Consider the following 16,016-nt stretch of genomic DNA (forward strand, 5'->3'; position numbering starts at 1 on the left):
AAATAAACCATAATTAGGCATGAGCAAGGGAGCAGACAGACCCCTTCCTCTCCTTTCCCTATCCCCGCCCCCCAGGCCCTGGCAATAGTCCGGGGCGCGAGCGAGTCGCGGGCCACCGAAGCAGCCGCAGCGAGCGCGCGTCCACGCCTCGCCCACCGCCAAGACCTGGGCGGCGGCGGGGCCGGCCCGGGGGCGCGCGCGCTGGGGAGCGCGCTCATGCAGCGGTTTTCTTCTCCCACAATCCAGAGGCTGCGGCGCGGGAGGGGCGGGGAGTCGGCGGAAGGATATGGGCGCGGAGGGAGCAGCGCGCCCCTTTGACGGCCGGCTGGAGGCGCTGGTTGGGCGGCGGGGAGCGGGGTGTGATGCGGCAATGCGGTTCTGAGGCCGTTACTCTGGCTCCTACGGAGAGGGCGGAGAAGGAGGCTGTAACGCGGCGGTGATTTTCTGCCAGGGCTTCCCTGAGGCGCACTGAAAAGGCTGAGGCTGGCGGGGCTCGGGAAACTGGGGGGTTAGGGACACACATTCAAGCCCCCACCCCCTGGGAGGGGAAGGGGGCAGGCGGCGAGGCTCGGGGTCGGTGGAGGGATGGTGTGCGGTCGGTGGGAAGGGGCGAGCCCTGCCTGTCGTTGGTGAGGGGCTGCGGGCAGGGGAGGCTCCGCGGGTCAAAGCAGCTCCATGCCCACTGGTGGGTGAAACGTGTGGAGCGGAACGCGGAGGTCAAGTCTGACGGCCGCTCGCAACCCTTAACGTGGTATCTAACGTGGGATTTCGTTTAGCCCACGGTGGATTAATTCATTGGGGGCAGCCTCGCTGGTCTGGCTCCTCCAGGAGCTGGGCAACCTTGACGGGCTTTTTGTCTTGCTGCTCCAACCCCTTCTCCCTTCCTCCTCCTCCTCCTCCAGATGCCTTTTCTCTGCCCCTCCTCGCCCGGTACAGACATTTTCAGGGCAGGCTGCTGCTCGTGGCTGCTGTCGGAGCCACTTCTCGGGATTTCGGCTCGTTTCCCTCTGGGGTGTTTTTTGAGGAGGGAGCGTTTTTCTCCCCTCCACGATGGGATTTTCTTCCAGTGCCAAAATGGACTTTCATTGATTTCTACTTACTTCTTCGACGTTTAGTGACCAATTCCCTAGGGTTATTTTTGTGGTAGTTCCTTTTTTCAAGTACATTCTCTGTAAAATGGAGAACGAGATTTTTACTCCCCTTCTGGAGCAGTTCATGACCAGCCCTTTGGTCACTTGGGTAAGTGGGGTGTTATTTATTGTATATTTTGCTGCATTATTTGTGGCTGCAGAGATGGAGGTGGGCGTTCGTGTCGTGATGATCATCATTCTGTTCTAGGTTAAAACGTTTGGACCTCTGGCTGCAGGAAATGGGACCAACCTGGATGAATATGTGGCTTTGGTGGATGGGGTGTTCTTGAACCAAGTCATGCTCCAAATGTAAGTGTTCTTTTTTTTTTCTTCTAGGCAACTTTTTTTTTTAAACTTGCATACTGTGAACTTAGAGGCTTTATGTTTTAAGATCCTAATTTAGTTTTTTGGCGAGAAAAATTCAGGTGGTTTAAGAATTGGACCTTGAAAGGAGTGATAATCTTACATACCCAGCCCATTTATCACAAGCCAGTAATTATACGTGTTAAAATTGTGAAACTTTAATTTTTCATTCTGCAAATCATGTATTGTCACTTATTGTCTTCAGTGCTGAAATCCAAACCACATTGTATCCTCTTTGATAATTTGGTAAAATGAGGAGGGGAATTACAGTAGTTTCCTAAGGGGGGAAAAAGGCTTTACTGTGAAGTTATGTGCATTTGGTGCAGAAATGTTTCTTATTAACCTTTGTGTCTAAAAATAAATGGCTCAAAATTTGAAACTGGTGAAGTAATAACAGATTTCAGAGGAAAGAATTTCAAACAACAGTTCTGATTGGTGAGGACTGTTGCTGTAGGAAGTACTTTAAATGCATATAACTAAAGTCTGATTAGGTGATTTATTGTGTGAATTAGTAGATTAATATTTGGGGAATCATTTTAAGGTATTCTTAGAGCTAGTTTTGAAATGCAGGTGGTTGAAATCTTGATGACAACTGGCTGATGATTTAGTAGGCAAATCTTTGTCTTTTATGTTCATGATATTGTGTTTAAATTAAGTAGGAAAGTGATTTTGAGGTAGCAATTGAATATCGAAATCATATTGGTAGCTGGATCAGTGAAATCAAAGCTCCATTTTTATCATAGTTATTGTAGTATATGTGCATTCTCAGCACATCAAGGTAGTGAATATTACAGTTGTGCTCAAAATAATGTGTATTTAGCCTTATTTGTCTTGAATACAAACTGATTACAAGAGTAGTTTGGAACTTTCAATTTTAGGAGATTCTTATGTTTTATATGTTTGGAAATTTAGTACATTATTAATAAATAATTGTCACCAGAGAATAAATCTACTGGTAATAGACTAATAACCTAACATGTAAATGATCAATTCTGTATTTTTTTTTGTATTAGTTTTCTTTTTAGATTTTTCTACTTAAAAGAAGGTATAAGTCAAATCCATAAATAACTGTTCCACTGGTAAACTTATCAGTCTGTGTACTCAAAGAGACTCGTAGTCTATATGCTCAAAGAGATTTTTGTCTATTTTTCATGAATGTGTTGATCCTACAGGGAAGTATTATACTACTACATGTTTTCCAAAAATGTTTTATTTGTGTAGGCACCCAAAGAAATATATGTTATCTGAACGTGTATGTATATTTTTTTTCTTAAAGAAGGAAAAGGGAATGTAGACATTAATTATTTCCAGGGATAATAAATATATTTTGGGCTGCTCTCCCATGGAACTATCTTTAATCTTTGAAATATCCCACTATTTCCCAAGCAAAATGGTAGAATAATTAAACTGACTTCTATTTTAGGGAACACAAATGACAGGAAGGGTAGCCATTACAGTAGATACTCAGAACTTGTTCCCCTATGTCTCTTTTCTTGTTTGTTTTTAAACAGAAGATTGTGAATTTGTATGCTGAACCCTAAAAAAACAGGTGTGCTCACAAAAATAGGAAAATACATTACTTTAGTTTTCCCCTTTAATGGTTTTTATTTGAATGATTCTTTTTCCAAAAAATACTTAGATTTTTTTGAATCCTAAATTGTTACCCAAGGTGCTAAAAACAGACACTTCAGCTTGTTTCCACTTTGGGTACAGCTTTATACTTAAAATATATATGTGTCTATATTTTGGAAGTAATGGTGTTCCAAAATAGTGGTTGCCAGGTTGTTTTTTCGGGAGGAGCAGCTCCATTCCAAACCTCAAATCTGCTTCTGTTTTCAATTCCACCTCTCAGTTTCTTTAAAAGTTTTTTCAGTGTCCTAATTCTGTTCTGAATGACCTATATAAATTAAAGGAAAAGAAAATTTTAAAAAGGAAGACGTATGTTTTAGCTTTTTAAAAACTATCTGTCTAAAATAAGATCAACACAAATTACCTAATTATTTACCAAATAGGGCAACAAAATACACATTGTTTTAAAAGCTATATTTTACTAATTTTGAAATCATTAAGATTTCTATTAAGCACTTTGCTCAAATTAATGTTTGATTTAATATACTCTATTAAATTGTCAGTTGAAATTGTACCCAGTAAGTTAACCTAAAAGTTAGCTTCAGTCTGAGTAATTTCTAGATTACATTTGGTTGTAGAATTTGTGAGCGAGAACCGTTTGTAAATGCAGCATGTGTATTTTTCTTCATGTTTCTTGTGCTTGGAGTTCATTGAGCTTCTTGGATCTGTGGTTTTGTAGTTTTTATCAAATTTGGAAAAATTCTGGCCATTATTTCTTTAAATATATATCCTTTCTTTGCCTCCTTTCCTCCTTTTGGAAGTCCAATTATATGTATATCAGGCTGCTCGATGTTCACTGATATACCATTCAATTTTTTTTTCAGTCTTTTTTTCTCTGTTTCACTTTGGATAATCTTGCTAAATTCATTAATCTTTTTTTCTGTAATGTTTAATCTGCTGTTAATCCCATCCAGTGTATTTTTCATTTCAGATACTGTAGTTTCATCTCTAAAAATTCAGTCTTTTTTATATCTTGCATGTGTATAGATTTCATGCTTTGTCTTTTCTGTAGCTTCTTGAACATGTAGAATACAATAATAACTGGCTTAAAGTTCATGTTTACTTGTACTGTCTGTGCCATTTCTTTTTTTTTTTAATTTATTTTTATATTTATTTTTGGCTGTGTTGGGTCTTTGTTTCTGTGCGAGGGCTTTCTCTAGTTGTGGCAAGCGGGGGCCACTCTTAATCGCGGTGCGCGGGCCTCTCACTTTCGCGTCCTCTCTTGTTGCGGAGCACAGGCTCCAGACGCGCAGGGTCAGTAGTTGTGGCTCACGGGCCCAGCTGCTCCACGGCATGTGGGATCTTCCCAGACTAGGGCTCGAACCCGTGTCCCCTGCATTGGCAGGCAGATTCTCAACCACTGCGCCACCAGGGAAGCGCTGTGCCATTTCTTGATTGGTTTTGATTGATTTTTTTCCTCATTATGGATTGTGTTTTGTTGCTTTTGCATACCTGGTAATTTTTGATTAGATGCCAGACATTTGAAAATTTACTTTGTTGTTGGGTGCAGGATATTTTTGTATCCCATTAAAAATATTCTTGAGCTTTGTTCTGGAATGCAGTTAAGTTACTTGGAAACAGTGATCTTTTCAGATCTTGCTTTTAAGTTGTGTTAGGCAGTACCACTTTGCTTTGTTGCACTGTTGAGGCAAAACCCTTCTGAGTACTCTGGCTGGTGGGAACAGGAACTATTCCCGGACCTGTGTGAGCTCTGGGTGGTGTCCCTGTAATCCTTTTTGGTGGTTCTTTCACTGTCCGTGTGTAGTTTCCTCACACGTATATACTTACAAGTACTCAGCTGAAGACTTGAGGGTTACCCTGTGTAGATCTCTGGATCTTTCTGTGCAGCTCTCTCTTAGGTACTCTGCTTTGTATATGACAGTCACCTTGCTGTCTCCATACTAAGTTCTGTCTCGTCAACTCAGGGAGACCACTGTGTGTGCTCTGCATAGGTTCCCCATTCCTGTTCTGTGGCCTAGAAACTCTTTCAAGGCAATAAACTGGGGCAATTGTAGGACTTATCTTGTATGTTTACCCCTTATCAGGGATCTACTGTCCTTTGTTGCCTGATGACCACTGTTTTGAAAAACGCTTCATATGTTTTGTCTTTTTTTTTTTCCCAGTTGTTTCAGGCAGGAGGGTAAATTTGGTTCCTTTTATTTCATGTTGGCTAGAAGTAGAAATCTGTTTATATACTTACAATTACATTTTTGCCCTGCCAGTCTTGTGTTCCTGCTTTCAGATGTGACGTAGAATTTTGTTTAGGATCCCTATGGTAGAATTTTTTTTTCGTCTAAAGAGTTTTTTAAGAGTAAGAATATTGGTTAGTTTAGTGACTCTGAATTTGCTATTTTTGACCTAGAATTTGAAAGTAAAGAGCTGACTTCTTCGTGCCAGTTTATGACTCTGCCTTATAATTTCAGAGTCTGTTCACTGATTTGGGATTCAGTGTATTCAGAGATGAATCCTGGATTTCATTGAGTAGCTCCTGAATCAAAGAATCTCTGTAAGAGCTTGTGACATGGCATCAGTTCTCTTTAACTAATGGGAAGAGGAAGCTATTTAGAGATCTGGAATGATGGGCCAGCTCTTCTGCATGCTGCAGGGCATTTTCCTACTTCAACCAAATGAAATCTTTTTTCCTCAGTGCTAGTTATCAGACATAGGGCTTGGTGACAGTGAAGGGGAAATAATCATTTTCCTGTTTGAGATGTCATGCAGTTTTGCAACCAATGTAGAATATTACTTGCTATGAATTTTTAAGGAATTTGTGACATTGTAGTTGATTTCATAATCCTAGTCATATTACCTAAGCAGTTGAAAATATGGATATGTTATAGTTTTAAGTATGGAAAAATTGTTAATAGTATCAGAACAATATTTGGAATTACTTTCTATGATTCAACCCCATTAGATAGCTATAGAAATCTCTACTTGAATAATGTAGTAATTGTGATATACTTGTTATGGCATTTCTTCTTTTAGAATCTTGAATTTGAAGGGACTTTAAAAATCATCTATGAAAATTATTCTTATATGACACATGGTCATCCAACTTCTGCTTAAGTATTTCCTGAGAAACAGCTTCATAAAGTGTACCTAAAGGAGCCATTGAATAGAGGAAGTTGACTGAGAAATCTTCCTTCATTCTATCAGTACTTAAGATTCAAAAATAGATTGTGCTAACTTTATGACTATAATAACCCCAAAGTGACTTATAAAATATATAAGTTGTCTTACCAGGTATGGCATTAACTCTGAATTTTGGTATGGTCTCTCTCATACAATTTTTGTTTAGTTTTGTTTCGCTTTTTTTTTTGGCCACGCCACGCGGCATGTGAGATCTTAGATCCCCAACTAGGGATTGAACCTGTGCCCTCTGCATTGGAAGCCCAGAGTCTTAATCACTGGACTGCCAGGAAAGTCCCTGTTTTGCTTCTTTAATAACACACTCATGATGTAATCAGAGTTGCTGTCTTACTACCAGGTTTTGTGATTTACCTCCCAAACATTTCTCAGATGTGTCCCTGACTTTGGGATTAATGCAGTAGCTCCTGACTGATTTTCTTACCTTTGGCTTGCCCTCCTTCAGGTTGTCTCCTCATCTGTGATCACGTGAAAACTTCTAAAACACAGATTTTATCATGTCACTCCTACCTTTAAGATGGCTCAGTAGCTTTCTTCTGCCCTCAGAGTAAACTCATTACTTGAGTGTCTAGACTCCTTTGAGGTCTGGCTGCTCCCTAATTCTCTGTTTTCATCTTTGCATGGTACCAATCCTCAGTGCATAGCCTAAGATTGAGCAAACGTAGAGTTCCCAAAGACAAGCTGTGTTCTCATATGTCTCAGTGCCTTTCTAGACACTCTTCCCTTCCTTAGAACACTCTTTCACCTTCTTACTATTGCTTTCTTTAACTTCGCTGCCATTCCCTGGCTCATCCTAGGCATAGTACTCCTCCTTGTGCTTCTATAGGACCCTATATATACCTTGGTAATATCAGTTCTTGGTTAGGTAGACTCTACTGACTAACCTGTGAATTTCTTGAAGCCAAGGACTTTATCTTTTATCTCTCTGTTCCAAACACAGTGCTTGACACACAGTAGGTTCTTGATACACTTATCTTGAATGAATGAATAATAGAGAGGCTGTCTGGTAAAGTGGAATGAATTTGGGCTTTGAATTAGATGGAGTTGGTTTCATTTCTCACACACACACACACACACACACACACACACACACACACACACACGGTGTGTGACCTTAAACAATTTACTTGACATCTCTAAATCTCAGTTCCTACATCTCTAAGATGGGAGATAATGTTTCCTTCCTGGAGGAGACATAATCTCTCCTAAGGCAGGGAGAGTATCTGTTTTCTGTTTTGTTGACCACTGTATCCCCAGTGCTGGTTTTTGTCATTATTATTATCCTGTGCTATACCATACCTACCTATTGATATTTATGTTTCCTCAAACAAGTCATGATCTTTCACAGCTTCGTTTTGTGTGATCTCTATTGGTGTCATCTCACTTCTCAATTTTCTCATTTATAAACAGGATAAAAAGAGAATCACAGGGTTATTATAAGAATCAAATAGAATGATTTGTGCACAGTGCTTAGCATATAGCAAGTGCTCAATAAATGTTAGCTGTTGATATCTTTTATTTCTTTTTTTTTTTTTTTTTGATATCTTTTATTTCTATTAAAATAATTATTTTCCCCTAGACTGCCCTTTCCCCTTTTTTTGCCTAGCAAATTCTTCCTCATCCTTTAATACCCTGTGAAGTCCCTTGGCAGAGTTAATTGCTCTCTCCCCTATGATCCCTTATCTACCTTTACTAAATTGTTAAAGTGGTATTATTACTAGAGAGTTAGCATTTGGAGGCTAGAGACTTTATGTTATGAATCACCAGCACTTAGAATAGTGTCTGGCATGTATCACCAGCACCTAGCATAGATTTGGTACGTCATAAGTTTTCAGTAAATGTCAAAGGAATGAATGAAGATGTTTTATAATTTTATTAATTTTCAAAATTCTGAGGATACTCTCTAGTTTTAGTATTGTAGAATTTAGTTTGTTTTCCTTTTTAGTTTGTCTTCTATTTCTCCTTCTTTCTTTTGTTTTCCCTCTGTCCCCTTATTTATTTTAATTACCTTCATTGGATCATTTCCCCACCTATGTTATGTCTTGCTGAGGTGAGGTGGTAAGAACAATGTCATAGTCCCTGGTTTTGTATGGTATTAGAATATACAGAGCCTTCAGTTTGGTTTCCCATAACTTTCTTGATGATGTTCAACATATTGAGATTTTTGTCCACAGCCTTACAGTTAAAATTCAAATAAAGAATTTGTGGAATTTAGAATTCATAAAGTCACAGTTTTGTATCAGAAGAGGTGGATCCCAACCTCCTGTCCTCATCCCTGGCTCTGTCTGACACCACAAAGAGGTCCTCTGTGCATGCCTGTGGACATCTTGCATGCATGCATGAGGTCCAGGCTCTTGTACTCCCTACTCCAAACAGCTGCTCCTTGGCCCAAGGATGTACACATCTGTAGCATAGTCCATCCCAAGGACAGATCTGGGAAAGAGGCCTGCGCAGGTCCTGAAGTTGGGTTAGAGGTATTTAAACAAGAAATTCCATAGTTCCAGTAAATGGAGTGTTATCAAGAAGGGGGAGTGTATGGGTATGTCCTCTTGTTTTCAAGGACTTCTTGCCCAGTAGTGAGGGGCATATCCTGAGGAAGGCCAGAGTGGGGCTCAGGGCAGAGATCTCTTTTGCCACGATCTATAGATACAGTACTTAGTGAGAAGAATGAAGGGATGGCTCATTCAAAGATCAGTTCATTCATTTAATAGTTTCTGAGTGCTTATTATACAACAAAGTCTATATGACAAACTGTCTGCTAGGTGCTGGGGATGTGATGCCGAGTAAGACATGGTCTTTGCCCACTAGTAAGGGAGACAAGCTTGTAAACAAATTGCAGTGTGACATATGTGCTATGTAGTGGAATTATGTTCTTGGTACAGTGTTGGCACAAAGAGAGAGGTGATTATTTACATGGTGGAAAGGCTTCTTGGAGGAGAAAAATTTGAATTGGGACATGAAAGTTGAGTAGGAGCAATCGGGTGAATAGGAGACACAAATAGTGGGAGTAGGAGGAAGGACATTTTAAGTAAAGAAAATAGCATGAAAAGAAGCATGAAAATGTGAATAAAAATGGAGGAATCGGGGAACTGTAGGATATTTTGTATAGCCAAAGCAGAGATTGTATGCTTTTTGCACATGGGAAATGAATTTGAAGAGGTAGAGAGTGGGAAGCTGTCCTTAAGATACCATGTTGGAAGATTGAGTTTTTTCCCGTGGAGATGTATATTCATTCAGGTCCTCTCCAGAGAAACAGAACCAACAAGATGTGTGTGTGTGTAGAGAGAGAGAGACAGAGAGAGTTAGATTTATTTTAAAGAATTGGCTCATGAGATTGTGGAGGCTTAGTCCAAAATCTAATGGAGTGGGCCTGCGTGAACTCAGGGAAGAAATGCACTGAGTTCAAAGGCAATTTTCTAGCAGAAGGTCAGTCTTTGTTCCATTAAGGCCTTCAAATGGTTGGATAAGGCCCATCCACATTATGGAGGGTAATCCACTTTACTTAAAATCCATTGATTTAAATGTTAATCTTGTCCAGAAAACACCTTCACAGAACATCCAGAATAACATTTGACCAAATATCTGGGCACTGTGGTCCAGCCAAGTTAACACATAAAATTAATCATCTTAACTAGTGTTTCTTTAATTGGGTCCACAGGTGTTCTTGGGAGTCTTTAGGAATTTTTATTTTAAAAATATTTTTTATTTTTGGCTGTGTTGGGTCTTTGTTGCTGCACACAGGCTTTCTCTAGTTGTGGCAAGCGGGGGTTACTCTTTGTTGTGGTGCACGGGCTTCTCTTTGTGGTGGCTCCTCTTGTTGCACAGAACGGGCTCTAGGTGCACAGGCTTCAGTAGTTGTGGCGTGCGGGCTCAGCAGTTGTGGCTCGCAGGCTCTAGAGCGCAGGCTCAGTAGTTGTGGCGCACGGGCTTAGTTGCTCCACAGCATGTGCGATCTTCCCGGACCAGGGATTGAACCCATGTCCCCTGCATTGGCAGGCGGATTCTTAACCACTGCGCCACCAGGGAAGTCCTTCCCACCAGGGAAGTCCCCAGGAATTTTAATGTTTGTGTTTTCATGTCAGTAATTTAAATTCTTCTTTAAGGGGTAATAATAATAAATTTCTTTTGCAGTGATAATTCACAATTGAAAGATTTTTTTTTCATAGACTAAGGTTAGTTTCTTAAGCCATTTTTTCAAACAGGGGTCTTTGACTCTTAGGATGTCTATGGACAGATCCTCAGAGATTCTTGATAATTCGTTTCTTTAAAAGGTTTCACTCACTACTTTACTCCAGCTTGAAAAACAGTAATATAGGTTACAGAACATTGGAGGAATTGAAACAGATAGCATTTGCATTTTAGAAGGACTGATGTTGGTGCTGATGAGGTCCAGAACAGAGATAGAAACCGCACTGATGTAGAAAGGATATGAAAGAGAGATAATGCTGACGTGGTGGGACTTGGTTACAAGTTTGGTATGGAACACAAGAGGGGTGTGTCTAGGATGATTATCAAGTTTTTTACTTGGGTGAAGAATGGATGTTAGTGCCTTCTTAAGTAAGGCATTATGAAAAGTTGAGGGGAGGGGAGATGTAGAAAATAATTTAGAGTTTATTTTGGAATGTCTGGTGAGCAGTGAGAAATATCTTTTGGGCAGGTGGATATACATAGGTCTGGTGCTTAGAGGAGAAAGGTTTAGAATAGAGATAGAGATATGGGAGTTAGCTTTTAAGTTTGTAATAGAAACTAAGGACATAGGTGTCAAAAAAAAATACACAAGAGGGCCAATGACATATCCTAGGAAACTGCAACATTAAAAGGCTGGAGGTTTGAGGAAAGTGGACAGTTTCACAAGGCTGCTGGGAGAAAATCACAAAGGGAGTCAGTTAAAGATGAGCACAAGTATTGTCATGAGGGTTGATGGCTTATTTGAGGTTTGGAAACCACATATTCAGTCAGCATGGTTGAATAACTTACCAGGGATGCTTAGCACTCAGAAACTGACAAAAAGATCTGTGGAGTTTATTCAAAATTGGGGATTGATATGTATTATAAATGTGGGATGGGAACATTCTCAGGTGGGATAGTTGAAACGAATAGAGTGTGAGCATTAAAGTGAGGAGGAAAGCGAGTGTCATCGGGGGAGGTTGATAGAGTAGAGTTTGCAATAATGAAGGAACAGTAGGTTTAGAAGGCGTGAAGAAGTGAGACAGAGTGGTATGGGATGTTGAGGTCAGAGGGCACTTTTAGAATTTGAGATTTTTGAGGCTGCAATTCTGAATGGTGATTTAGGGCCACAGTTAGACCATGGTAATGGGTGGATAAAATGGAATAGAGTGAAGATAACTAAGGTTGAGAAGGAACTTATTTCCTTATTCTTTATGATGCTATGATCTCTCTTTTTTTAAAAGTTTAATTTTATTTATTTTTTTATTTTTGGCTGTGTTGGGTCTTTATTGCTGCATGCGGACTTTCTCTAGTTGTGGTGAGTGGGGGGCTACTCTTCGTTGCGGTGCATGGGCTTCTCCTTGCGGTGGCTTCTCTTGTTGTGGAGCACAGGCTCTAAGTGTGCGGGCTTCAGTAGTTGTGGCATGCAGCCTCAGTAGTTGTGGCTTGCGGTCTCTAGACCGCAGGCTCAGTAGTTTTGGTGCATGGGCTTAGTTGCTCCGCGGCATGTGGGATCTTCCTGGACCAGGGATCAAACCCGTGTGCCCTGCATTGGCAGGCGGATTCCTATCCACTGTGCCACCAGGGAAGTCCCAAGCTATGATCTCTTGATTACCACTAGAGGTAGACATTAGTACTTTGAATTAAAATAGAAAGCTGGACAATAAATAGCTCATTTTAACAATGTTATAATTAAAGAAAAAAATAGTAGTAGAGAAAGAAGACCAGTAATTGGAACTTTTATTAGTATAATCTGTGTATTAAAAATGAAACTTTGTCAAATATCTCAATAGTTTTTCAGGAAATTTTTTTTTTTTTTTTAATTTTATAGCTACTTTTATTTTTATTTATTTATTTATTATTTTTGGCTGTGCTGGGTCTTCGGTTCATGCGAGGGCTTTCTCTAGTTGTGGCAAGTGGGGGCCACTCTTCGTCGCGGTGCGGGGACCACTCTTCATCGCGGTGCGCGGGCCTTTCACTATCGCGGCCCCTCCCGTTGCGGGGCACAGGCTCCAGACGCGCAGGCTCAGTAGTTGTGGCTCACGGGCCCAGCCGCTCCGTGGCATGTGGGATCTTCCCAGACCAGGGCTCGAACCCGTGTCCCCTGCATTAGCAGGCAGATTCTCAACCACTGCGCCACCAGGGAAGCCCCAGGAAATTTTTTTAAATGATGTATTCTTAATGTAACATACTTTCCTAGTGACAGCTAGAAAAAAATTTTTGAACTTCACATTACCATTGACAACATGACTGTTTCCTTTCCCTTGGGTGATAAAGGACCAAAGATGATGGTTTAGTTTTAGGTGTTGAGTCTTAGTCCTTGATTAAGACTTGGATTATTAAAAAGTTGTGGAGGCTGAGAAGTGGAGAAAGACCAGTGGAGGTAATACTCCAATCCATTTTTGCCGAGACTGGTTAAGAAAGGGTAAACCACAATAAAATCCTAGTTAATTTGAATGTTCAGTGAAAATGGAGTGTTTTTTACTCATAACTGAAGGCTAATTTAATTTTCTCCAACTCTTTGTTTAAAATCTTTGTAAATGAATTAAGCTATTGATATATTTCTACCTCTGTGAATAGAATATACATGTGATGATTCATAATCTTCAGTATCTCATTTTATTGTTTTAAACTTAAGTATTTGTGTTAGGTATTGAATGTATATAACTGACCAAGATGAATCTATAGTGAATGGTGAATGATCCCAAGCATGTATTTGAAAGTAAATCTCTGGTTATTAGCTTTTTTCTTTCTTTAATTTGTGTGAGTTTTACATGTTTCTTTTCAGTGAGTGTGTATGTGTGTGTGTGTATTAGCAGGTCTAGATTAGGGAACCCTACTGTTTATAAGTTAGTTAGAAGTTTGGTTTAGCTTCAAGGGTTGTGGATAATCAGGGAAGCCTAAATAGGGAGGAAGCTAGATTTGATTCAAACCTTGTAGAATGATTGGACTTGGTTGCCATAGATGAGAAGAGGGTGTTTTAAGCTAGGGAAGCAGCTTGAGGAAAAAGCATATTATGTATATTTAATATTTGGGAGATGGTGAGGGGACTAGCCTTAGTAGAGGATCCACGTTGGAGAACCAGAGTAGGCCAGCTTATGGGAAACCTGAAAATTAACTACAGGTAGTATAAATTAGGCTGCATATGGCAGGCATTGGAGAGCCATTTAAAATTCCTTATTAGAGGATTAGAAGTATTATTTTAGGAAAATAACTTTGGCATTAGTTTGCAGAATAGGTTGAGTATGGAATTCATTTGTTTATTCAATTTATTGAGCATATACTATTGGGTTGGCCAAAAAGTTCGTTCGGGTTTTTCGTAGAATGTTATGGAAAAACCCGAACAAACTTTTTGGCCAACCCAATATTTACAGTATTGTAAGTACTGAGAATTATACCAGTGAATCAATGGAATCATTCTATCAGTGCTTGATGAACAGGTAAGGAAGATAGATGGTTAGTAATGGATGTCATTTATGCTTTTGGTGTTGAGGTCCTAGATCAGGGTGAGCTGTATGACTGGAGGAGCAAATTCAAGAACTACTGCAAAAGAATTGATGGAATTCTAGGTATAGTGTGTGAAAAGGAAGAATGAAAGATGATGCCAAGGTTAAAGCTGAGTAGACAGACTATATTTAAAATTATATACTTATAGGAAAAATGATGTGAAGTTTGGATACTATTTTGCATGAAGAAATAAGGATATTTAATTTCTTTTTATTTTTCATAACTTGCAACTAAAACATTTAAATGTGTAAGATAGTCATGTGTTTTGACAGTGATGCCTAATTTTGTATGAGAAACATTTCAACTGCTGTGTGTTTGTGCTCTTGTTTAAATTCTCATTACTATTAGTTAATGCATATTTCATCTGTGAATTTATTTAGTAAAATAGTTTTAGGATGTGTTATTACAATTCTTTTGGGCTTTTGGAATGCTTTTAAGTCTACATTTATGGGATATAGCTTATGTAGGAGATTTAACAATTCTCTGAAAATTAAGTTGCTTTTTCTTTTTGGCCGTGCTGCACGGCTTGCAGGATCTTAGTTCCTCTCCCAGCGATTGAACCTGGGACCTTGGCAGTGAAAGCTCCGAGCCCTAACCACTGGACTGCCAGGGAACTCCATTGCATTTTAACTGTTCAGAATTTAGCGCTCATTATGGCATACTTCTGTTAATTGTGAGGATTTAAAGTTTTGTCTGTGCTAATAGAGGTGAAAACAGTGTTTCAGAGTTTGGGTAGTGCTGTCTTCAGATTTTTCTGTTATCTGAGAATATTCATATAATTACTCTGTTTTGCACATTATTCTGAAGACATAGGCTGTTGCAGAGTTATTTACTCTGGTCTTCTTTGCATAGTTCTCCAGAGTTTTTTTTGTTTGTTTGTTTTTAATTCTATTTAAAAAATTAAATTCTTAAATTTATAGAGAAATTAAGCTCATTATTTATTGAGTATTGCACATTTTTCTTTTGAACATCCCGTTATTCATGAACTTTGCTGTTCCCAGTCACTTTTAACCTATTCTAAAATCTTAGGTCATCTGTTCCTCTATTAAAAACTAGTGACCCATTTTATTAAATTGGATGTCCCCAAAACAGTTTATTCCTCCTGGGCCATTTGTAGACCATCTTGCCTATTAATCATTCCTTACCTCCCTATTTGTGTGCGTTTCTTCTAACTTGGTTTTCAGTTGATCACATCTTTTTCAATACTACACTTGTTTTACGTGTGGCTATTTTTTCTCTTCTATTTTACTTCTTTTTACTGTATTTTTCCTTTCATTTCTGTCTGTCCTTACCAGTGCCTTTTAAATAGGCATCTATTATTTTGCTTTTAATTGGTGGGCTTATAATGAAGTTAGCTTGTGATCCTTTTGGATCACTTTTATGGTGTCCTGAAAAGGGCATATTAAACCAATCTTGTTTAAGAATTCTGCTCTTTATAGAATTCATATTCTTAGAGTTACCCTTAGAGTTATGGGGGCTATTTTTTTTAATATTAGAAGAACTGATGATGAAAAAGTATTTTCTTATCAAATTTTAAAAATTCTTACTTCAGGTAAGATTCTGTGATTATGCATTTTAGTTCATTAATTAGAAGAGATTGTACTTTCGAAAATACTTTTTAAAGTTTTTCCTCATTTTAGAGGGCTTTATTGCTTCTCAAAAATGACAATGATACCTGTCACTGATAATTAATCAAGTGAACTATTTAAATTACCCTAGGAGGGTTTATGGACTTCAGGTTAAGTATCTTTAGTGAATCAATAGTGTGGGAGTGAAAGCCATACTGGTTAATAAGTCTGTCACTGATCAAGGAAAATACCTAACTACATATCAGCTCAGTTTGAGATTTCTTGAGTCTCTAGGACTGACTGGATCTGGAGCATATACTGCCCTAGGATACTGATTTAAACAGACTTCTGTGACCTGTTCTTAAGGCTTAAGGACAGTGGGTGAAGGTTCCGTCACCAGTCAGTGATGCTCGTTGGTGCTATATAAACAATTTTTGTTTCAGTGACTGGCCATGTGGTTGACCACTGAATAAGTGAAGATTCTGTTATTTTATGAAGGCACTGA

The 16,016-nt window shown here is 39.1% G+C and overlaps 1 protein-coding gene across 5 annotated transcripts in view; it reads left to right on the plus strand.

Moving 5' to 3' along the window:
• The first annotated feature begins 319 nt into the window (after nt 1-319).
• The window catches only part of CCDC88A (coiled-coil domain containing 88A), a 123,816-nt gene continuing 108,119 nt past the window's right edge, over nt 320-16,016 (plus strand). For 4 of the 5 annotated variants that reach the window (XM_036872498.1, XM_036872496.1, XM_036872499.1 and 1 more), the window contains exons 1-2: nt 355-1,239; nt 1,339-1,439. In XM_036872498.1, coding sequence (XP_036728393.1) covers nt 1,177-1,239; nt 1,339-1,439 — 164 coding nt within the window. In that variant the 5' untranslated portion in view covers nt 355-1,176. Of the gene's footprint in view, nt 1,240-1,338; nt 1,440-16,016 lie in introns of all 5 variants that reach the window. The other variant, XM_036872495.1, reaches the window with a different exon arrangement.

The sequence above is a fragment of the Balaenoptera musculus genome, chromosome 13 (genome assembly GCF_009873245.2).
Source record: "Balaenoptera musculus isolate JJ_BM4_2016_0621 chromosome 13, mBalMus1.pri.v3, whole genome shotgun sequence".
Taxonomy (NCBI): domain Eukaryota; kingdom Metazoa; phylum Chordata; class Mammalia; order Artiodactyla; family Balaenopteridae; genus Balaenoptera; species Balaenoptera musculus.